Source organism: Narcine bancroftii, chromosome 1 (genome assembly GCF_036971445.1).
Source record: "Narcine bancroftii isolate sNarBan1 chromosome 1, sNarBan1.hap1, whole genome shotgun sequence".
In the NCBI taxonomy this organism is placed as follows: Eukaryota; Metazoa; Chordata; class Chondrichthyes; order Torpediniformes; family Narcinidae; genus Narcine; species Narcine bancroftii.
In genome coordinates this window covers 118,934,821-118,952,071 of record NC_091469.1, presented here as the reverse complement: position 1 = coordinate 118,952,071, position 17,251 = coordinate 118,934,821, and the positions used below count along the sequence as shown (strand labels likewise).

General features: G+C 39.9%; 1 protein-coding gene across 1 annotated transcript; it reads left to right on the top strand.

Annotated features, from left to right (window-relative positions):
- Nucleotides 1-9,691: 9,691 nt before the first annotated feature.
- On the top strand, nucleotides 9,692-11,407 carry foxd1 (forkhead box D1). Its single transcript, XM_069898700.1, has one exon. The coding sequence runs from the start codon at nucleotides 9,949-9,951 to the stop codon at nucleotides 10,936-10,938; it is 990 nt and encodes a 329-aa protein (XP_069754801.1). The 5' UTR covers nucleotides 9,692-9,948; the 3' UTR covers nucleotides 10,939-11,407.
- The last annotated feature ends 5,844 nt before the right edge of the window (nucleotides 11,408-17,251 follow it).

The following is a 17,251-nucleotide window of genomic DNA, read 5'->3' as shown; positions in this document are numbered from 1 at the left end:
AAACTATATGTTCCTTGACACTATTTCAAATTTATCTCAAAGAATTGTCAATGTGTCAGACCACAATGGAAAGTTCTAATAGCCTCAAGAGATAATCTATTGATTTCTGGATTGCTTGTTAATGAAGATCACTGTTTTTAACATATTTTAAACATCAGTTATTTAATATAGTTATAATTTTAAGAAAACAAATGATGCAGTTATACTGCAGATTTGACTCCATCAACATATTGGAGCATTGTAAGTAGACAATACTGAACTTAGATGCTCCTGCATTCTGGCCTCCATCTGTCTTTTTTTAATATTGCAAAGAGCAAATGATGTAAGTCTTACTTTTAAAAACTTTAATTTGATCTAACATTCTTAAGTGGCTTCTGTTTAAGTTTTCTATTTCATTGCACCAGATTTGTTTCGATGCCAAGTCAGGATGAAAGCTAATCCTCTACTGATGGCCTTAATGTAAGTAACAACTGTGAAGTCGAATGAGTAATTAAACAAAGCACAACAATATTTTTGATGATCCCACCCCTCAAAAATGTTGATTCTGATACCATAACCAGTGTCTTCCTCAACTCTTCATGGGTAGATTTTCTGCTATACTGTTTTTAAAAAAAAAATCTATTTTGGTATTAAAAATATATAGAAGCAAAACTGAATGTAACTATTTTAAATTATAAATCATGATTTACCTTTGTTTTTCTTGATCTTCAAAATCACTTTTCCTAATGTAGGAAAATCTACTGTGGTGCTATATTCACCATGCATTAAGCTAAGGGAGAAAATATGTTTCGTAGTGAGATACAGTATAAACAGTGGTAAAACACAGAATTCTGTTGACACCATGGTTAAATGAAAAAATATGCAAATGCTGGAGAAACTCAGCAGGTCAAACAGTGCCTTTATGTAGCAAAGGAGAAGATGCATCACCAAAGTTAAACATTGGTGGTGTATCTTCACCTTTGCTACATAAAGGCACTGTTTGATCTGCTGAGTTTCTCCAGCATTTGCGTGTTTCTACAGTATAAACAGTAATCTTTGTGGGTCATTAGAACAAGTATTGCGTCAGAGAGAATTAAAGTGTGTGCCACAAAGTGAGTCGTAAGCCAGAGAGTACATTAATTATTATTAACACAGTGCTAGAAAAACTCAGCAGATCAAGATGACAAAGATAAAGACACATAACCAACGTTTTGGGCTTGAGCCCTTCATCAATGTATAACAAAATGTAGGCAGGCACCTGAATTAAATGGTGGGGAGGAGGGTCAGGGGAAGGAGAACAGTCCCACAGGTAGTATGTAATATAGAGGGAGGGAGGGCACACCAGAAGGCAGGGGAGGGGGGAATGGCTCAGTGAATGGAGAGTGAAGGAGGTGGAAAGCTGAAGGAAAAAAGACAGAGGGAATGGGTAAGGAGGGAGAATGGGGAGTAGGCTAGCAGAAACCAGAAAAGTCAATGTTCATGCGAACTGCTTGGAGAGTGGCCAGTCAGAAAAGTAAGTGACCTGCTGAGTTTCTCCAGCTTTGTGTTTTTACATCAACAACGGAGTCTGCAGAGCTTCGAGTTTTACTTCAAGCTTATTAATAGGTCCAACTTGTTTATCCTGACCAAGATACCTTCCTGAGCTCATCCCATTTGCCTGCATTTGGCCCGCATCCCTCTTAATCTTTTCTGTCTATGAACCTGACCAAATTTATTTCAAATTGTGTAAATGAATCCACCTCTACTACTTCCTCCGTCAGTTCATTCCATGTACCTACAACCTCAGTGTGAAAAATTTCCCTTTCAGGTCCCTTTTAAACCTTTGCCTCTCACCTTAAACTTATCCACTGTAACCAAGCATTATTCAAAAGAAGGCACACACATGTAGCGTAGTTGGGTTAAGGGCTCAGTCTCGACTTTTATACTCGCTCCATTCCCGCTGTTTCTCCCTTTTGCTTATGTCACAATTCGTATAACAAAGGCGGGTTTCCCTTGCGTGGGTACCTTCTTGCATAACAACCCTTCTTCCCCGTGTGCTGTCCCTAACTGCTGGCTGTGCAGCAAGGCCAGAGGCCTTGAGTTGCTGGCCTTTAAGCTGCCCTTGCCATTCATCTGCCTGTTCACCTGTTGTGGCCAGTGCTGCTGCGCCATCTGTTGGCTTTTAGTTGCGCTTGTTGCCCAGAATGCCGGGTTGATTGCCACGGCGGTGTGCCACCACATGACCCCCCCCCCCCAGAACTGGCGGTGTTGTCCTTGGCGCCTGGAGGCAGACTCTGCAGGCTTCGGTGGCCTGTCTCTTTGGTGCAGTGCTGGTGTCTCGACCAGGTGTGCCAGGTCCAAGTGTGCCAGCTTTAGCCTGTCCGTGGTGAAGACCACTGACTTGCCTCCTAGCTCCAGCTTGAACGTGGCTCAGTTGTTATGGATGACCCAGAACAGATCCTTGTATGGCCTCTGCAGCGGTGGACAATGTGGACCCCTGTAAATGAAAACATGCTCACAGTCCTGCAGGTCATTGAGTATATTGGTCCTTGTGTGTCTGTACCTGGGAGGTGGAGTCGGGGCCAGGTTGCTGACTCTTTTCCTCAGTCTGCAGGGGAACGCTGCTGAATCATCCTGCTGTGTGTCTGGGATGGTACGATTTCCCTTGGGATCACCAGTGGAGCTCCATAGATGAGTTTGGCTGAAGAGTTTTTGAGGTCTTCCTTGGGTTTTGTGCGGATCCCCAGCAGCGCACATGGTAGCTCGTCGACTCAGTTAGGTCCTTAGAGTCTGGTCATGAGCACAGCCTTGAAATGCCTGTGAAGTGCTCCACCAACCCATTGGACTGTGGGTGATAGGCTGTTGGGTGATGCAGCTGGATTCCATAACCTTTCGATATAACTCCAGCCCTCCAGTCCTGGAAAAATTATTGTCAACATTTTCTACATCTTTTCTAAATTAATTAAATTCTTCCTACAGGATGGTGACCAGAAATTTATATAATCTTCCAGGAACAATCTCACTAACATTAACGAGACATCTCAACTCTTGTACTCAAAGTCCTGCCTGATGAAGGCCTGTATCTCCATTTCCAAGGAACTTTTTACTTGTATCCCTTGGTCTCTGTGTGCTACACACTCCGCAGGGCCCTTTCATTTAAGTTTAACTTCCCAAGATGCATCATTGATCTGAGTGAAACTTCTTTGGTTATTCTTTTTTACTTGTCCAGTTGGTCAAGATCCTGTAGTCTGAGACAACCTTCTTCACTATCCACTACATTAGCAATTTTGTGCTACTTTGATTCTCATCCTTTGGAATGCTTGCTTCACAAAGTGTATTTGAGTAGCATGTATCATGCAGTGTTAATTGTGGATCTGGGTAATCAAATTGCTTTAGTTCTGGGATGGCAATTGTAGAAATGGGTATACTCTACAGCTGATAAGGGAATATAGAATTGTAACTTCCAACCCGTCTGATCCTCAGAGAAAGATTTTATTACTATTCTTTGTGTTCTATCCACATTTTGACATATTCTTTACATATTTGTATGAATGAACAGAGGGAATATACCACAGTGGACAAAAAAAAACAATGATAGAATCATATTTTTTTTGACACACTGCTGTACCTCTCCATGCCTGGAACTTACTGGTGCTGATGCCATCATTTCCATTTCTGGTTGGGCTGTTAGTGTTCTAAAATGCCTCAGAGCACTATTAATGGACATCAGTAGACACTAACTCACATAGGAAGATTATAGATTAGGTGACCAATAGCTTGGATTAAATAAGTAGGTTTTAAAAGTGGAGAAAGTGTTGGAAAGGCCAAGAGAATTCAATGAGTAATTCCAGAGCCTAATGTTTAAGTTGTTGAAGACATGGCCATCATTGTGGAAGAGTTTATAATAACAATACACAAGGAGTTCAGATATCTTGTGATCTGCGATGCTGGAGGAGGTTAAATCATAGGTAGGGGTGGGGCAATGGAGGGATTGTGAGGAAAACAATGATTTTAAATCTGAAACATTGCTTGACCAGGACGTAATTCAATTCAGCAAGTGATAGGTGAATGGAATATTGAAGGGCAAAAGTTGAAGAACCATTTATTGGAGCTCTTGAATCTGAAAGTAACTTTTTCAGGATTTGAGGCTGTCAGGAACAATGTGATCTTGATAATAGAGTGAATATGGGGCCTAGATTTTATTTTAGGGCCAAATGGGACTGTGAGATTGCAGTCTAATTTAGTCCATTTTTCTAGCCATTGATGTGACTTCAGTCAATGGCTACAGCTTTTCCTGGATTTGAAGGAACAGTCTCATATGGTGCTTGAAAAAGGGATACATATTTACACATCTTGGAAAAACAGTTTAGCCAAAGATTAGAAGTAATTCTTTCCACTTCATTAAGAAGTTACTATTGAATCTTCACACCCTTTTCAATTTACCATTCCCTTTTCCACTTCCTCTGCAGTTTAAAGCTTGTTATATCCCTAATAAGTTCCAATTGTGATGGATTATGTAATATTTTATATTGTATTGAAACTGAGGTCCTCCATCAGCCAGCTTCCCACCATGACTACCAGCCTCCCCACATCTCCATCGGGCACACAAAACTCAAAACGGTCAACCAGTTTACCTATCTCGGCTGCACCATTTCATCAGATGCAAGGATTGACAACGAGATAGACAACAGACTCACCAAGGCAAATAGCGCCTTTGAAAGACTACACAAAAGAGTCTGGAAAAACAACCAACTGAAAAACCTCAAAGATTAGCGTATACAGAGTCGATGTCATACCCACACTCCTGTTCAGCTCCGAATCATGGGTCCTCTACCGGCATCACCTACGGCTCCTAGAATGCTTCCACCAGCGTTGTCTCCGCTCCACCCTCAACATTCATTGGAGCAGCTTCATCTCTAACATCGAAGTACTTGAGATGGCAGAGGCCAACAGCATCGAATCCATGCTGCTGAAGATCCAACTGCGCTGGGTAGGTCGCGTCTCCAGAATGGAGGACCATCGCCTTCCCAAGATCGTGTTATATGGCGAGCTCTCCATTGGCCACTGAGACAGAGGTGCCAAAGAAGAGGTACAAGGACTGCCTAAAGAAATCTCTTGGTGCCTGCCACATTGATCACCGCCAGTGGGTTGATATCGCCTCAAACCGTGCATCTTGGTGCCTCACAATTCAGCGGGCAGCAACCTCCTTTGAAGAAGACCGCAGAGCCCACCTCACTGACAAAAGACAAAGGAGGAAAAACCCAACACCCAATCCCAACCAACCAATTTTCCCTTGCAACCGCTGCAATCATGTCTGCCTGTCCCACATCAGACTTGTCAGCCACAAACGAGCCTGCAGCTGTCGTGGACATTACCCCTCCATAAATCTTCGTCTGCGAAGCCAAGCCAAAGAAGAAAGAAGAGAAGATATAGAAATGTTTTAAAGGAGATAAATTTAGGGTTTTTTTAGTCAGGTCCAAAAAGATACAAACACTTCACAACACAAATCTAATTTAAAATGCCAGAGCTCTTTTGAAGCCAGACAGTCCAGGCTCCCTTGTAAAGACAATGGAAATTGCTTTGCTGAAGGACTTCAGAAGTAGGTGTTAATTGGACATGCTGTGGAATAATGGATTATACAACAGATGAATGGACTTAGAAGATTGGGTACAGTGCTGCAGTCTGTCTGAATGCAGTTTGCATGACAAGCTGGCGATCTTATGGGGAAAAACCCCATTTTGAAGACCCATTTTGAAGACAGGTTGTAAGTTCTGAGGTCAGGCTTGTGGATGACAAGATAATGTATGGACTGTATAATGTTTTGCCTGAGATAAGGGAAATGTGATGATATGAAAGAAAGAGGTTATCATCTGGAAAATCCTGATGGGGCAAGTTTCTTTGGCAAGACACTGATGTGGCTGATTGGAAGGAATCAATGAGCAACAAATCTCTCTCTGAAAACCAACAAGAACCTTCCTGAGCAGTAACCATTTACTTTAAAGCACCAAAGCCTGGTGAAGATTCATAAATTTTAAATTCTGTGCACAGTTTAAGAATTACCTGATACCGGTGAACTTGGAGGGTGAGAAGTGAGATTGGACTGTGAATCAAAGTACTTTTCTGAACTTACACATATTATATACAGGTCTGCTTAGAATTAGAAGGGGGTTAAGTTAAATTAGTAGTTATAAGATGGAGTTTGATCATGTTTTCATGTTAAAAGATAATTTAAAGCAACTTTTGTTTAAGTAACAATTTGTCTTGGTAAATTTCTATTGCTGCTGGGGTTTGGGGTCCTCTGGGTCAATCACACAATGAAAGGACATTGACCTCCAACATTCACTTCCCTTCTCTCTCCACGAAATCTGCTTGATCTGCTGTGTATTTCCAACATTTTCTAAGTTATTGCCAACATCTGCAGTGTTTTGCTTTTTGAAGTAAGAGTTTTAATAAACTGATATTAATTGAAGACTCAATTTTAAGGCAGAAGGTTGCAAACTACATTTGCTGGAAATGTGAAATAAAATCAAAGAATGCTTGAAATACCCAATAAGGCAGTCAGCATTCACATTTTGATAAATGGTTATCAAAATATTTTCAGTTCTTTAAAAAAAATTGCTGTCACTCAGTACACAGCACACCCACTGTGTGTGTGTGTGTGTGTGTGTGTGTGTGTGTGTGTGTGCGCCTGAGAAATGTTGTTCTATCGGGTTGAATACCTACAGTCAGATAATAATAAACGAACTTGAACTTAAGACAAGAGAAACACAGGTTCAAATGTACGGAGATATAAATACGATAGATCAGGATGGCCGGAATCAATTATAACGTTTTGAGAGAACGGAAGGTTTTTCTAATTCGAGTTTATAGAGTTTGAAGTGTCTTCTCACGCTGAACACCTTGCGCTGTGTTTTCGCTGTGCAATAGAAGGAAAGTTCGTGTCTACGATGCTCATCTATACATCACGGAACCCGAAACAATGCATTTGATGCTTTAGCCTAAATTGACATTTTTCGATTACTTGGGGGATCGTGCAATGTCCTTGAAAGAATGCCGAATAGGTCCTTCATCTTTCATATATGCGCTTAACAACGTGTCTACCTACTCGTCCCTTCTGCAAGTCAATAGGGAATTGCTTATCTATTGCACGTAAATAGTGTACGTTGAATACAAATAACAACAAAAAAAAACAAGAGAGAAACTGACGTGATAGCGATATATGGCGTTTGGGAGAAGGATGTTTTTAAACCATAGGACAGAGTTCATGACACACAATGGAACGGGAGTCAAGTAGAAGTGTACAGCGTTGTTCCATATTAGTTCCTTCAGGATCGGACATATCGAATTATTTAAGTACAGTATTTTGTCACAAACTAATTATTATGATGAATTAGTCGAGTTCGATAAATCGAATTGTAGACCTTATTAAAGATTTTTTTTAAATCAAAACGGTTCGCCAGGTTCCAACTCTGAGTTAAATATTATTGACTTAAACAAAAATCGATTACAATTGGCCGAGGACTGGGTCTTCAAAGCCAACACTGCCTGAAATTAGACAAAGTATTATTTTTTTTGGGCCAATGCAGAATTCATATTTAAGAGCTTGTGGTGGGAAAAGCGAGCGAAGAATGCATCCTTTATCACGAAGGAAGGCATCTGCCTGCAGAAACACCATTTCACATAATCGAAACATTCACAAAATGGTTTAAAAAATGGAGATCTTAAAAGTACCGACACCCAAAGCCAGCAAAAGAACAGAAAGTGTAGTTCCTTGAAACTCTTCTCTGCTGACACGACTTATTACAACATGTAACTCACTTCCACGCCGCTGTTCTTCCTGTCTGATGTTGGGCCTTTTGCACAACGAAAACATGAAAAGAACAATATTTATGTTAACTTTGCATGAACCAAGTTCTATTAATCTTCAAGTCTACCAAATATTGAACGACAATGCGATGATAAGCTATTAGTATTTTTCTTTCAAAAGAACGTCTCCTAATAATGCCCTGGATTGTTGTTCGTTGAATGCCGAGCCTTGTGCTGCAAATCTTCAAGTTAAAACTGGACAATTTCCCCGTTCGAGTTGTATAAAAGGGGCTTTGACTCGGCTATAGAGGATGTGTCAATCCAAATTTTACCTTTCAATATATACCAAATAAATATAGACAACACAACGCAGACCTCCAAACAACGTAACATCACAATTAACATACAATTCAAATCATTGTTCGAGAAGAACTCGGCGTATTTTAACTCGACAATTTACAGGTTTCTTGCTTGAAGTCGTTTCTCCCTATTTTAGTGCCCGACTGCAAAATATCTCTTTTTGTGGTTGAAGATTTACAAGCTGGAGAATTGAAGAGGGGACCCGGATAACACCATCCACCTCCCGTAAAACAGACGTTCTCATCGCAGAATATGATGTGTGCATTTCGTTTAACAGCACGTTAAACGTGATCTTAGCAGTTACTTCAGAAATTAGCCACGCAATTAAAATAGCTCCAGTTTTCTGATCAATTCCGTTCACTCTTGTTCCCTTATTAGCTGGAATAGTTTTCAACAGGTTGGTCTTCACTCGAATTTAAGATGAAGCAGTTCGTGGGAGATAGCATTTTGTTTGCAACATTTGGGGTAACCGTTCCACAGAATGCATGGGTTTTAGGTATGACAGAAGCTGCTCTGCACTTCATTTTAATTTTGTGCTTCTGTTAATTGATGCAACTGGCGACAATATCTTTCTTTTTTTTAATCAGATTTATGTGACATGCCAAATAATGGTAAATAAGCCCAACGTTATTGAAGACGAATTTCTTTAAAGTTGTAAATAATATTCAGGTCGTTTGCCACAGTCCTCTAAATTATTACTGTTAATGGATTAGACACCTTGTAAAAGGTCCCGAGCCTCTCCATCTTTTGGAATTTATATCTTAAATGGACGTTAGCCGTGGAAGTTCGCAAGGCGAGAAAATTAATTAAAACTGAAGTGTGGGGAGGAAACGGTTACCTCGCCTGTTATGGCAAATCCCCCTCGGGATGTTCCTTTGCTTTGTATGCTGTACAAACCTCACAGAAAAAGGGTAAAGCGCGACAGTCGGCTTTAATAGACCTCCAACCAAGTTGCAAAATCTACTTGGTTTCATGGAAACTTCAAAAGGTGAAGGCAGCAATTTGGAGTACAAAATGTTTGCGTTCTCTGTAGTTTCTCCGGGGACCTTAAAACTTTATTGTGAAAAGAAACATCTTTCTTTTCTGCGCAAATTGCAGTAGAAGAAGGGAACTTGAACATTTGGTTTCATAATCGCAATTTGCCCCCGGGCCATTCATTAAAACACTCCTGGTTTCGGTTAAATCAATGAAACAATTCTGCATTTATCATTAACGTTTAAAAAAAAATTGGAGATACAGCACGGTAACAGACCCTTCCGGCCCACGAGCCCCTTCTATCCTGTTAACCTTTATATTCGGTGAATTATATTCGCTCACAGGAATTTCGAAAGAAATCCCAACTAGTTTCATGTCTACAAGTTTCAAACTAAAGGCCTCAGCCTGGAAATGTTTTTAAAGGCCAAAAAGTGCATCTGTACTCACAGGCGGAGAGAGCCATGACTTATTTACAGAGCAGGAATGTAGTGAGATTTTCTAATTCCGTCGTGACGTTTGGAGCCATGTGATCGGTGCTGTAATATAAGACATCAGAAAGATCCGCCCTCTCTCCTTTGCTTACAATTTATGCCTGAGATTTCGCCTTTTTGGCGATTTTTACATTCTTTAAGGAAGGCTGAAAGAGGATCTATTTCGGTGCATTCGGAGACCTTTGAAACGGGGGCTTTCAAAACATTTCAGAAAGTTGGCAGGAGGCACAATTTTCTGCTCAGCTGTCCTCTTTTTTCCCCCCGTTTGGATTCCTTATGTGGGAGACTGGTGAGACACTGAGAATCGCCCCAGAGCCTCTCAGATCTGCTCGCGAGTCTCCGGGACCGTTTGTAGAATATGACTCTGAGCTCTGAAATGTCCGATGCGTCCATCGTTTCAGAAGAGACCGACATCGATGTGGTGGGAGACGGAGCGGAAGGGGAGGAAGACGAGGCCCAGGGGGGCAACCCCTTTGGGGAAGTCGTGAGCCAGATGCACTCTGATATCCTAACGCCTCGTTCGCCCTCCTGCTTGGATAATTCGTCGAACCGGGATCCTTACAAACCAACCAGCAAAACCACGCTGGTGAAGCCTCCTTACTCTTACATCGCCTTAATCACAATGGCAATCCTCCAAAGTCCAAAGAAGAGACTAACTCTGAGCGAGATCTGTGAATTTATCAGTAATCGGTTTCCCTACTACAGAGAGAAGTTCCCCGCTTGGCAAAACTCAATCAGGCACAACCTGTCCTTAAATGACTGTTTCGTCAAAATTCCCAGGGAGCCTGGTAATCCAGGCAAAGGCAACTACTGGACTCTAGATCCTGAATCTGCAGATATGTTTGACAACGGCAGCTTTTTACGGAGGCGTAAACGGTTCAAACGACAGCAATCGGCGGATTTGCTCCGGGAGCATGGTAATTATATCCCTGCTTGTGGTTATGGACCTTACGGCTGTGGATACGGGCTTCAGATCCAAGCTTACCATCCTCACTCTGCCGTTTTTACCTTTCAGCATCCTTCAAGACAGGCCCATTCAATCCCCCCGCCGACCATGCTGCCTGCAAGCGAACTAGCAAGGAACTCTTTCTACCCGCAGCTTAGCCCTCCAATAACCTCGGTGCAATCTGTCAAACACCACTCAACCATATCAAGGTCTCCCTTCTCCATAGAAAATATCATAGGAGGTCACGCCAGTCCAGCCAGCTGCTCATCCCAGTCTCCTGCCGTCCCGCTATTATCATCGATGGCTTCCTCTTCAGCGGCTCTCCCAAGTCTGAACCAAGAGACTGGCACACAAAATGCAGGAAGCTTTCATAGCAGGATTTCAAATGTTAACGGCTGTTAATAAAGTATAATGCACATCTACCTGAAGGTAGGATTATTTTTGTACATTTCCTATCCGTCCACAAAAAGCGGACAGCCATGAATTCGGCAGACTTAATCCTGTATATATATTTATGTACTCTTCCAAATACTCGAGTTCAAATATTGGACAAAAATATCTGCAAAGCGTCATCTTAAAAGATACTAACTAGGTTCTGTTTCTAAACCTTCGGTGCTTGTGTTGATAGAACATCTCAGGTGTAAGATTTCAAATTAACTCTGAAATTTTAGAAGAGCATTGAAGGCAATAAAAGTAAATCTGTTTTCAGGAATCCACCTAATGGTCTTTCAACCTGTCATTATGTACAATATAAGAACATCTTTAAAGAATGTAATGGTTAAATTTAAAAAAAATTAAAACTGTGAAACAGAAGAGTTTGAAATGCCTTTCTATCTGATATTTTAACCTGTGTTTTGTATATGAATATTATGTTTTATAGTCTATGTGCCTTTGAAGGCAAAACAATTGTTTAAGAAATGGATACCTGCGAACATTCGTGTATTGTTTTAATGCAACGTTTTCTCACTTTCTTAAAAAATAAAAAAAATAATTTAAAGTACTTCTTGGTGTGTTTAATTAAATTAATTAGGTAAATTTAAATTTTAGTGTCAGCTCATTGGAACATCTACAATTTAAACATTAGTGCCAAATAAAGAGATCACAGCGGGTGTGTTTCTAAACGTTTAAATTACATTTTCTTTGACCATATAGTGAGAAAATAGCCTATAGCAAAAATAGTTTATCCTTAAAAAGTGGAGTTCAGAATCGATCTGACAGGTCGCTGAAATATAAAAGAAGTTTCCACTAATATATTTAAAAAGATCTAACCTGAGGAATCACTGTTTTTATAAAAGTGAAAGCTCATGTAGACATGGTCTTCAAAAATGGAAAGAGCGTTTTAAATTTTAAGAAAATTAGAAATCCTGGCAATGGCATTTAAAATAATTTTGATTTCAGTTTGAAAAATTAGGTGGCATTATTTATTTTGAGATCATATGGCTTTACCACTGATATTACCTAATGAATTCTGTTATTGTGCCTTGCTCTTGCTGGGCCAGTATTCAGGGGAAAATCATCTTTTATTTGTCAAACCTTATTGGATGACAATACAAGAGACGATTCCTTTTAACTTAAAAAAAAATGTATGGAATAGAGACACTATGCAAGATTTGATGCAAGATTTTGAAAAAAAATCACTTTATAATGATTTCGTGTGATATAAAACTGATATGCATCAAACAGTTTAATTTGAGTATTTTAAAAGATAATTCCTATATAAAGAATTCCTATACCAAATTATAAATTCCTATACCAAAGAAAAATAATAGAAATTTATAAACAACGTGTGGGGTAAAAGTGGGGAAATATGAGCTGGAAGTTGACTTTCATCTATTTCTACTCGTTTGCTCTGCTAAAATCCTGAATAATAAATCGTCTGACAAATAAACACTGACATTAAGTTTAATTATGACATGAGCAAAATCGTATAATTATTAGGCCTAAAACGCTTCACGAAAATATTAGTCCGTGTTACTTTCCTTATTTTTATTTCTATGAAACATTTTCAAAATGTATTACGGAAAGATTTTAAATGAGAGAACTCTGCGCTAAGCCCTCCGCAAACCAAAAAAAGTTGCACTTTTTAAAAAAAAAATATATATATGAAAGGACCCAATTTGTAACAAATTAGCGGAGCAGAAAAACCCCTGAACCGGCCGTTAAAAATCTGACTGATAGTCATCTCGCATTTTCAACCTGATTTTTGATAAAATAGTTGAACTGCTTGCAAAGAAGAATGTATAATCTTCAGGGATTTAGGTTCACACGTCCTATTTATAGCCAATTACGACATCGATGAAATGATATGAGCGTTTATTGGCATGAACACAAGTACACTTTTCAGACGCAATGGATTTCTTACTTGTTGCAGCCACATAGATTCACAAAACTATCTAACAATAACTCATTTAACGTAAAGCGCCCCGAGGGAGAAAAAAGCTAATAAATGTAAAAAGATGAGTTTCTTAGCAGGCATTTAATTTATAACCTTAAAACACTGTATGTTTCAGCAATATATTGTTGTCCAGTGATATTCCCTCCACCTGTAACTAAATTATGGGTGGAGGGAAACAGGTGGGTATCATCCAGCGTTAATATTAATGAAGACGTTATACCTACTGAACAGCACCGCCCACTGAAAGTGACAAATGCCATTAAATGTTGCGAAATCCTCAGACATGAATAAACTAAGATTAATCTATAATGTTACTGAACGTTATTTTCCTTCAGATTTAAATAATTTTCGACGAATAGCATTAGATTTACTATTAAATACAGTTATCACTGATGCGGCTGAGGGGCATCCTGTTCAAGTAAAAGTTAAGGTGGAACTGCAGAGCGGAACTGGGGAGGCAAATCGACAGAATCTTTCTATTTAGTATATTGCAGGTGTGACAACAAAGAACGCCAATATTTCTTTCAATGGGATTTCCTTTGACTCTTTGAAGTTAGCAGACCTGTTTGTAGTGATTGTTTCCCTCTTCTTCGGACACGTCTCAGCAATAGTTATAAAATCAGAGATATCTTCCAAACAACCGAGGGTGCAATGATGTGTCAGGTTGCCCAGGCTTTGTACTTGCACTCTGGACATTTGCAGAATTCCGGTTTTCAGGCTACATTTGAGGATTTAGAGTAAATGGCAGGAGCTGGGAGTTAATTGTTTTCAACCGCCATTACAGACAAATCACACCTCGGTTCACTCACAACATGAAACAAAAAGACTGGGCGCCCGAACAGATTAACAATACAAAAGATTGCTCGAAACGATTTATCCACATGGTTTAGTAAACTACACGCACGTTTCCTAGAACACCATTTGGGCCCAAATTAATGTTGCTCTCTCCCTCACGGATAATAGAAAAGGTGCGCTTTCACAACTGGGGAGAGGCGTGGAAGGATTAACTTTCAATCGCAAATTGAAATAGTCTTCTTCCATAGTTCCGCCGGTCCCATTTGGGATAGGAGGAATTCTCTTGTAAGATTCGTTAGGCATCACAATCGAACACAGGAACTTATTTATATCAGAATGTTTTCTTTTGCCGCCAGAGGACTTTAAGTGAGTGCCTTTCTGCTTCTCTTTTTCTCCCGTCCCTTCGCTCATCTGGTCCTTGCTTTCTCGTTGTAACCCAGGAAGGTCAGAAAGAGGAGAAACACCAGCCTGCGACACTTTAGTGGGCAGCGCCCTCAGATTTAGGTTAGAAGCATGTGCCCCGTTGACCAAATATTGCAGATCTCTGTGTGACAACGCTCGTGATTTTCAGAATGCACACAGTAAACCTGGAGATTTCCTCGAAGTTCAGGATTATTTAATTACAACTCTTTAAGAATGTGTAACCGAATAGAAACGATTTCGATCTATTTTGGCACTATTAGGATGCAATTAGTTACCTCGATTTAAAGAAAAATACATCTCAATTCTCAGTCGTTTAAATACGGGGGTGCAAAACATCTTCAATAATTTTTTGATCCCATGATTATTCAGGAGGTGCTGTGGTTTAATATAAACTAAACTGATTAAACGTCGCAAGTGAGAAAAAAAATACTGGGTCACAGTTACAAGTTAAAAGAGGAAAATTGTCTGAAGGAACACAAGATTCGACTCTCTGGTGCGTGCGAAGTTGATCGGAAGGTTCTGTGAATTCTGTTTAAACCTCGAGAATATCTAAAACGCCAGAGCGCGAAAGGAAAGGGGAAAAAAAGTTTCCCGCCGCATTTCAAGATTTCAGACTGAGGCGAGTGACATTTTCAAATCAGTAGAGCGAGGATATTGAGAGAATCCGTGAAAGTATGGGAGTTCGTGTGTTTTAAATGAACATATTATGAACAGTGAGCACATTTTACTGGGTTCAAATGAAGCAACGTGACCGCAGACGAACCAAATCTATAGCCTAAAATAAGAACACTGCCCTTGCATTAGAGTTCTACCTTCCTGGCCATTTTCCACGCACTTTCTCGTCTATGCAAAATGTAAGGATAATTAGTCAAGGTCGTATGTAAGTGGTTCAGATCAGATGTACAGTATATTACTCAGACCAACACAACTTTCCTCTTACAACGAGCAGCTGCAAGTAAAGACCGAACGAGTATTTTAAAAAGCCACAGCATTATCTTTAAAACTAGGACATTCAAATCGAGAGGCCCATCCGCACATCAGGGAAAGCAGGGAGGCTTTTATTGCTGACCCCATAGACTCCATTAGAATCATGCTTTTCCGAGCGGCCACTCCACCTGATAGCGTTTATCCGATTTATTCAATTCAGTTCGAATTCTCACGTTATCCCTGGGAATAATCTGTATTGAATATCACAAATCTAAGGGTCAATGCAATCATAACGAGGGCCTATTCCATCTTTCGAATCAAGGGCGCGGTTTTGAATGTTAGTCGAGATTGTGCAGTTCTTCTTTATTTTTTTCGCGACCTTCCCAAATGGCAGTTTTTCGAAATAGCTTCTTGCTTGAACGCCATCTTCAATGGTTCAAACTGTGCAAACGATTTGACGAAATCATTTCCCGCACAACCATCACCATCCATAAACCAGATTTATATTGAATTTTCGCAGACCTCAAGAGAACACCAGGGGCCTGATCCCACATATTTGGGTTTAGTACAAGAAGGGGAGGGGCGGGGGGGGGGGGTGGCCTTTAATACCAGGCCAGTTTTAAGACAAATACTTGATCGAATTGTGAGGTCCTAAAATCCTTGAATAATGTTAAAACCACCCCACAATTTCTCCATCTTATCTCACATGTGTTCAAAAAAGCCTTAGCTTTCTTCAGATCCAAACGGAAAGCTGGCATGCCTTGCTTCGTGCCGTACCCCGAAGGGTGAAACGTGATGTTTGCACCCGCTAATCAACTGCAGTGGACGGAATACTGGAATCCAGCAACTGTAAGGCTTTTCGTGACGGGGTTCACGCCATCTCAACATTTCTTCTTTGTTGCTCGCTTTTAAATACATCGTGATGGATAATTTTATTTCCCATGAACTATGCGCAGTTTTAAACAACAAATAGAGTTGAAAATAAAGTAATCGCTGATTAAGTTAACCTCAGCTCTCCATCTCTATAAAAAGTTTATCCACACACACTTGTAGAAAGACAACTGTCTTCAAATTAATGGGTTACCATTCGTGATCAGTGACCTTGACTGAACATTGGGGGCATTTGTCTCACTATTAAGTTTGTGTGCAAAGTCTTGAACCCCTCCAGTTGGGGATAATATTTGTTTTGTTTTAAATACATGGGGCAAGCTATATTCCCAGGTGAAAAACAAAACAAAGATGAACTGGTCCTTGAGAAGAAAATCCAGAATGATAAATCAGATTGGATAGATCACAACAGTAAATGGTATAGATTAGAATTGCTCAGATGAGTGGTACAAGTACAACTATAAACATCACCCGCAAAAATAAACTGAATAAGACTTAAAGGCTTCTTTTATTCGTGGAGCGATGCTAAACTGTTTCAATTGTCAGATACTGTTCAATGTTTCCCAGCTTCCGTGGATGCACCTGCATAATTAACGGACGTCATTATTCACACCAAACGCTGAATATTAAGCTAAATATCACTGCCCATTTTGAAAGAAGAGGTACCGTTATCTTCTCTTCGATAGCCTGTGTTTGTCTTACTCTACTAACAACGTCACTTTCCTTTTTCACTGCCCCTATCTCTGCCCCACTCCACCCCCGAATATCCTTTATATGGAGTCGATAAAATCTCCAGTGCTGTTTGCTTAAATGCGGTCGATTTAACTGCCCTGTATACAAGTGAAAGAGCAAACTTTTAAAATGTCTTATTTATAACTTTACTGTTGAAATTCCTATTATTGTCCGGATATCAACAATCTTTAAACAGATGCTTATTGTTTAATCAATCAGAAAACAAAAGAAGCATCAAATCTAAGCCACGTCCTCCATCCGCTGCCTTTAAACCAAGCTTTTAAATATTCTTCTTCAGACTGCATGCTCGTCACTTCACAAATAAATATTTCCAAAGCTCGATTGTTCTTGATATTAAGAGCAGTTGTTTTTCCATCTACTTGTTTTAGAGAAATGGGTAGCAAGGAAACTCGCATAGAAAATGCGTTGGGAAATTATTTCATGCCCTCAAAAGCTCGATATTTATGTTTTAAAGTTTATTTTTCTCGTTATATGGAATTTACATTAATTTTAGGTCTAAGAGTGATTTATAAATATCATTTTTTCCTCGATTAT

Coding starts and splice junctions, on each gene's coding strand:
- foxd1 (XM_069898700.1), top strand. CDS start 9,949: ATGACTCTGAGCTCTGAAATGTCCGATGCGTCCATCGTTTCAGAAGAG.